This window comes from Hemibagrus wyckioides, linkage group LG17 (assembly GCF_019097595.1).
Source record: "Hemibagrus wyckioides isolate EC202008001 linkage group LG17, SWU_Hwy_1.0, whole genome shotgun sequence".
Lineage (NCBI taxonomy): Eukaryota > Metazoa > Chordata > Actinopteri > Siluriformes > Bagridae > Hemibagrus > Hemibagrus wyckioides.
In genome coordinates this window covers 4,358,205-4,365,568 of record NC_080726.1, presented here as the reverse complement: position 1 = coordinate 4,365,568, position 7,364 = coordinate 4,358,205, and the positions used below count along the sequence as shown (strand labels likewise).

At 35.2% G+C, this 7,364-nt stretch overlaps 1 protein-coding gene across 3 annotated transcripts in view; it reads left to right on the top strand.

The window, feature by feature from the left end:
• Positions 1-615: 615 nt before the first annotated feature.
• The window catches only part of LOC131368444 (uncharacterized), a 13,066-nt gene continuing 6,317 nt past the window's right edge, over positions 616-7,364 (top strand). For all 3 annotated transcript variants that reach the window (XR_009207041.1, XM_058414585.1, XM_058414583.1), the window contains exons 1-4: positions 616-735; positions 5,159-5,296; positions 5,807-5,841; positions 7,250-7,287. Coding sequence is in view for 2 of the 3 variants with exons in the window: in XM_058414585.1 (XP_058270568.1) it covers positions 712-735; positions 5,159-5,296; positions 5,807-5,841; positions 7,250-7,287 (235 nt within the window). In the remaining variant the exon portion in view is untranslated. The remainder of the gene's footprint in view (positions 736-5,158; positions 5,297-5,806; positions 5,842-7,249; positions 7,288-7,364) is intronic.

Here is a 7,364-nt window from a genome sequence, read left to right as displayed (position 1 = left end):
CCATGATGTGTAATTTCTGGTTTCTCAACTTTAGCCACGTCACTCCAGTTTATGAATAGAGATATTTACGGGACAGGCATTTATTTATTAATTTATTTATTTACTTACTTACTTACCACATTAGCTTGTTAATCCTTTTCACTCAGATATAATTATCGTCTGTGATAATTTCTCTCTGTCATATTTTCTAATAAATTTAGTTCATGTTATTTTCCTAAATATAAAACATTTACTAGCCTAATATACGATCCTGACCAGGTGGTTACTAAAGATGAGTGAATGAACACAGAAGAATCATGTTAATGGCATTTCTTTTGTCCTCCAAGCTTCATATCAGACAAATAGCTCACAATTTTTGTGTGTGTGTCTCCCAAGATCCTAGTATCAGTCCTGTGATGTTTTCAAAGCTATTAATACAATGTGTTTGTATTTGGTTACATCCCATATAACTACCAAGAACCTTTCAAATAACGGGTGCCAATAATACTGAAGGCTTGTTTATTACAAAGTAAAGACAGGGTTTGTATGAGAGGCTTGTGTAATAATGTTTGCTAATCCTTGGGCAATGGTCCTGCCCATTTGTTGGATTATGTGACAGATTTTGTTCAGTGTTAATCTGTGGAACAACAGGCAACGTGGACAGCTTCTTACATCAGCACACAATTTCTCCACATCCATCATATCAGCCATCCCCTGAAGAACAGCTCCAGCATGAACCTCTTCTGTTTCTCTCTGGTAAGACTTCTGGCTCTGCTTCCATGGATTGATGGATGGATGGATGGATGGATGGATGGATTAGCTAGTGTGTCTTTTTTTTTTTTTAAATTGTGCTTCTCTGATGAACCATCCCTCTTGTGTTGCCATGTTTGAGGTCTTGTTCATGAAAGGGGTCATACTGTAGAGCTGCATCTATATTAAGAAACGTATCTCAAAACAGAGATTAGCATAGTTGTTAGTGATTTAGACTGTCTTTGAATACCAAAAAAGGTATACTAGGTGATGAACTTTTGTCAAACTGATCCGATTATCCCATCATGCACCATGGAATGGAAGGGGACGAATCGATTTCTCCAAGTTTTCTCACTTCTCTAAATACGCTGGTCTGTACACTTGATACACTTTAAACCCAGAGCACTGAACACAATCTATGGAGCTATTGTTGTATCTATATGTCTACATAATACTTATACATCGTACTATGAATTTTGTACATAACTCTGTGCTACATCTATTTAAGGAACTTTGATTAGATTAAATTAGTTCGGATTAGTTTAGGTTCGGTTAGATTGGATTGGATTCAACTTTGTCATTCTGCAAAGTGCGTGTACAAAGCCAATGAAATGCAGTTAGCGTCTAACCAGAAGTGCATATATAAATGGTATAATGGTATAAGGGGTGCAGTAAGATTCAAGATTCAGGAAGCTTTATTGTCATTTCAACCACATATGGCTGACGCAGTACATAGTGAAATGAAACAACGTTTCTCCAGGACCTGGTGCTACATAAACATACAACAACAAAGTTCAACACAAAACAACACCACAGAGCTAGGACAGAAGATTGTCTTAGCCACGTAAAGTGCACAGTGTGCAGCTAGGTGCAAACAGAGCATAGACAAGACAGTGCAAAAGACAATAAATACAAGAAAAACAACACAAAAGAACACAGGACACTTAGCGCCGAAAAGAAAGAAAAGAACGTGTAGTGGAATGTAAGTGAAATAAGATAAGATGAAGTGAAATGATGTAAAAAAAAAAAAAAAGTATTGTGCAAAAAAAATTGTGCAAAAATACACAGCAGCGGTTGAGGTAGTGCAAATAGAATAAACATAAATATAACTATAGCAGCGGATGACAGGTTGAGGTAGTGCAATAAGTATGAACAATATAAATTGTGTGTGTGCGTGTTCACACAGTCAAGAGAGAGTATGTGTGTATCTGTGTGTGAGAGAGACAGAGAGTTGATATACAGTTCAGTCCTGAGTGAGAGAGTGTGTGTGTGTGTGTGTGCGTGTGTGTGTGTGAGAGAGTGTAGTTCAGTCCAGGGTATTGAGGAGCCTGATGGCTTGAGGAAAGAAACTGTTACACAGTCTGTTTGTGAGGGCCCGAATGCTCCGGTACCTCTTTCCAGATGGCAGGAGGGTGAAGAGTGTGTGTGAGGGGTGTGTGGGGTCAGCCACAATGCTGTTGGCTTTGCGGATGCAGCGTGCGGTGTAAATGTCCGTGATAGAGGGGAGAGAGACTCCGATGATCTTCTCAGCTGTCCTCACTATCCGCTGAAGGGTCTTGCGATCCGAGACGGTGCAGTTCCCAAACCAGGCAGTGATGCAGCTGCTCAGGATGCTGTTGATGGTCCCTCTGTAGAACACAGTCAGGATGGGGGAAGGGAGATGGGCTTTCCTCAGTCTCCTCAGGAAGTAGAGGCGCTGCTGGGGTTTCTTGGTGATGGAGCTGGTGTTGAGTGACCAGGTGAAGTTCTCCGCCAGATGAACACCAAGGAATTGGTGTCGATGGACAGCGGAGAGTGGTCACTCTGTGCTCTCCTGAAGTCAACAACCATCTCTTTGGTCTTGTCAACGTTCAGGGAGAGGTTGTTGGCTCTGCACCAGGCTGTTAGATGTTGCACCTCCTCTCTGTATGCTGACTCGTCGTTCTTACTGATGAGACCCACCACAGTCGTGTCATCAGCGAACTTGATGAACTTGACAGTAGTTATTATAAATAGGGATTATATCCTGTGTATATATAAACACACACTATGGATTATTGATGAAATCTACTGTGGTGCTAAGGTCGCATTATAAGTGCAAAGATGCATAGTGGATAAACAGTGTGTAGTCATAAATAGTCATAGATAGTGCATAGATAGTGCATTGTGATTCAGTGTGGAAACAGCCAAAGGAAAGAAAGATTGTGTGATGTGAAAGTGTAACGTGCAACCAGATGCAAACAGTGCGAAGACAAGACAGTGCAGAAACAGGAAGCACAAAAAACAACACAAGACAGGACACATAGTGCTGAAAAAACATGTGCAACGGTAAACAAAATGTGCAAACTTGAGAAAGTGTGAAAACCAGGTATCTAATAACATGTTTGTAACATTGTTCTATTTATCTGCTACAAACTATTAATCCTAACCCAAATACTCTAAAAAAAAACAACGACAATAGGTTTATAATCTGATGAAATTGCTTCTTTTTTTTTTTTTTGAATAAATCACAAGCACATTTATCATCGGTTAAAAGAAAAAACGCTTGAAATTGTCTTTTAAAAAAATCTAAAAAATAAATAAACATTATTATTAGATTATGATCAAATTTATATTTATATATTTAGTTGTTTTCATATATTGAAGAATGCTGTTATAGAAGCTAATATTATTTTTACAATGAAATAAATAAATAAATAAATAAATAAACAATAATGTGCTAGATAATATACATGTAAAATATAACCTGAAATAAAATAAAATTCTATTAAACTTTATATTCTAAAATATTTTGGGAAATTTCCAAAAAGCACTGATGTAAATATCCTTCCTGTATGTTTCACAGTAAACCTCATTTATCAAGTTGTATACAAATAAATGTACACGTAAATCGTTAGAACAAGAAAAATATTTACACATGCACTGATGCACTGAAGTAATATGAATATGTGTTCAGTCAGAATTAAGAAGAAATATTACATATAGTTTACATAAAAACACACTCAACAAAACACGATTCATTGTTTATAATCAACTGAAATAAAAGACGTTTCTAATGACTAGACTATAAGATGTCGAGCGAGCGTGATGGATTCACGTGGTATTAATGTAAAGCAGTTAGAGTGTGAAATCTCAGCAGGATGTTGGTGCTGATGTGAGCTACAGTATAACTACAGTGTTCCAGTCAGGGGATTAAACATCTTTGGTAGAACAGTGCAGTGGGGATGAGTCTGCTACTAAACCCCAGTGTCATGGGTTTGATCAATCAATTAAAGTAAAGAAGAACGCAACCCATAAACGAAGACAAATAAAATGAATCATTCCATTATGATAAAACAAAGGCACCATATTAACGGAGGACGGGCCAGTCTGTCCGACACAGACGTAAAACAAATAAAGCTCGCTGTTTATCATGAATATATTTATATAATATTAACTATTTTTATTTTTTTTTAATGAAATAATTTCCACTGCTTTGCCTTGCCTTTACTCTGATTGTTCATTTTGTGCTAATAAAAAAAAGTCCTGCATATAGAAATATGCAAAAATAAAATTCAATTAATATAAAACAAAATCAGTTTCATTGCCATAATAGTAATTCCTATTTTAAAGAAAATTCCTGATTGGACAGCTTGAGTATTGAGTGGGAGGGGCTGAAAAGATTCGATTCAGTTGAATTCAGTTTATTTGTATAGCGCTGTTAAGGATGGACTTTGTCTCAAAGCAGCTTTACAGAATTATAGAAACACAGGAAACAATTATAAATGTTTAAAGTTAAATTATTATTTATCTCTAACATTTATCCCTAATGAGAAGCCTGAGGCGACGGTGGTGAGGAAAAACTCCCTGGTATGATATGAGGAAGAAACCTTGAGAGAACCTCATCCTCATTTGAATGACACTGGACACTAAATAATGTAACTGTTGAAATTGTCTGCAACAAATGATATTCCACAGTAATCCAAACCTGTCAAAAAGTGAAACAAGGGATACAAAGGATGACCGGAACGAGTGAATAATCAGAGTAAAAACATTGATAGTCGTAGACAGGAAATTTGTGTTATAGATGTTGTTTATGTTAAGCATCAAAACAGTAACTGTGTAAGAAACCGATCGTAGTGTTCAGGGTAATCGTAGTAATCGGAGTGTTAGAGGAAAATCATCTCTGGAGTGATCTGATACTAGTGTAAAGTATCTTTACTGCAGCATGCATAAATAAATAAATAAATAAATAAATAAATAAATAAATAAATAAATAAATAAATAAATAAATGAGATGTTGATGAAGGTTTACTTGAAGCATAGCAATGACTGCTTTTTTTTGTTTATTTGTTTTTTTTTTATCCATTTGACCATATTGAAGAAAATACGCATCTGATTTAACATGGTCCCTGTCCCTGAGTCCCTGGTTTTTGGAGTCTCGGTGTCACAGTGGTGGTGTGTTTTGCAGGAGGGATCCATGGACAGTCTGTATGAGGTGGTGAAAGATGATGGAGAGACTCGCGTCTACACCATCCCCAGCAGATCCAACAGTTCGGCTGATTTTCTACACCACTGCGCTCGGTGTACAGGAGCCACGTCACGTGTGGTAACGATGCACGATTACTGAATAAACTCATATCACTTATTGTATTGCTGTTTTTTTTTTTTTTTGTCTATTTATTTTCGTCTGTTCTGCACAACTAATTCCATTTTATTTTATTTTAATTTTTTAAATTAGTTTAATTTAATGTTATTTTATTTTATTTTGAAATTTTATTTTTGCCTATTTTTTTATTTTTACTTTATTGTTACAGGCAGTCACTTCCTATCGTACTTTGTATGGCTGCGCCTGTAACTAATAAAATTAGAATTTGAGTTAAAATTGAATTTGAACTTCATATAATTCATTTTGCAAGTCAAAATATTCAGGTATTATGCAGTACCTCAGTCAAATGTGGTGGAAATTTGTTTATTGAATTTAAAATAAAAAATTGCCTTTTAAAAATGGTAATCCTTTTAAAAACATGCACTTTCAGGTATCTAGTATCAACTCGACGAGCTTTTTCTGTATTTATTTGTGTGAGTATTCAGAGTCATCTCTGCTTTTTCGCTTCAGGATATCTCCACTAATTCCATAAAGACGAAAACAAGGTACGTTTATTCCTTTCATTCCTTGTTTGGAATTAAATGACTGATGAAACCTTCTCCTGGAGAGAATTCATTAAACACAGCCTCTTTCCCAGACTTCCTCCTACCTCTTTATCCTCTCCACATCTAATCCCTCTACCAGCTGTCTGTTTCTTCAATCCTTCTTTAGGTATGTGTGAAAGCTGCTTGAGTGGAAATCCTGTGACATCATTTTCTGCTGAAACAGATCCACATACAGTACATCCTAAGAGTCTGAACGAGGATTTAAGTCATACTATTTCCATATTTTAGGCTAAATGTCCTAAATGTGCTTAGCTCTACTTCTCAGACTTTGGCAAAAGTTTATACATAGATTTATAAATTTATCTATGTATAAATAGATATTTTTATAAATACATTTATAAATAGATAGATCTTAATTTTTACTATTTCTTAGCATTTTGCTACAATAAAGAAAATGCTAACAGTGTGAAATAACATATGGAATTATACACTGACCAGAGTGCTAGGAAATTTTAACCTTTTTAGCTGTTCAAAACTGTTGTTTTTATATTAATACTGTTATATATGTTATATTTTTATTCTTAAGTATTTTGGATTTGGACACAGATATTCTTACCAAAAATTACACTTTTAATTTATTAAAGAATGTCAGATCATACTTTTTATCCATTAGTAGTTACATGTGATGTTCGAATGTCTGCGAAATAACAAGGTAGGGGAGGCATGATTGTTTAATGACTGTTTATATAACAGCTATAAACTAATATTCCCTTACTAAATTCTCTTCCTTTTTTATTTAGAAGTAAAATATTCATTTTATTATTCATTCATTCATTCATTCATTCATTCATTCATTCATTCATTCATTCATTCAATTTTATTTTATTTTATTTTATTTTATTTTATTTTATTTTATTTTATTTTATTTTATTTTATTTTATTTTATTTTATTTTATTTTATTTGTTTTAAAATAGTGTATATGGAGCATCCGGAGTACTTCATAATGAGAACAAGCCGTTGCTATGGAAACAATCTAAGAAACAGGCATTTTAACTTGTGAGCAGCTTCGCAGACACATCTCGACCAATCGGATTCAAGAATTCGACAGTGCTGTGGTGCGAATTAGCACAGCTTTGTATAAATATAGCTTCTGTGCGATAAACACTGCGCAATAGTCAAGCAACTGTTTACAGAAGACATTTGTAAGCATTGCGCTGCTACGGCACGTGTAATTACATCTGTGAAAATATAATGTAGGACATTACACTGGTCATAAAGCAGCTCCAGCTGCACAACAGGACAGTTTATTTCCCTTCACTGCACTCATGATGGGCAGCCATGTTCAGTGGAGTGCCCAAAAAATATGTGTTCTAACACATGACTCTTTCTTTTTGTTCCTCATTCCAGGCAATTACCGATCTCTATCTCTGAAAACAATGCCTTAGGTATGTACAGAATTTATACAATACATTTCCCATAAATTGGTGCTGACTGGAAGAAATACACCTAGAAGTGAGAATGC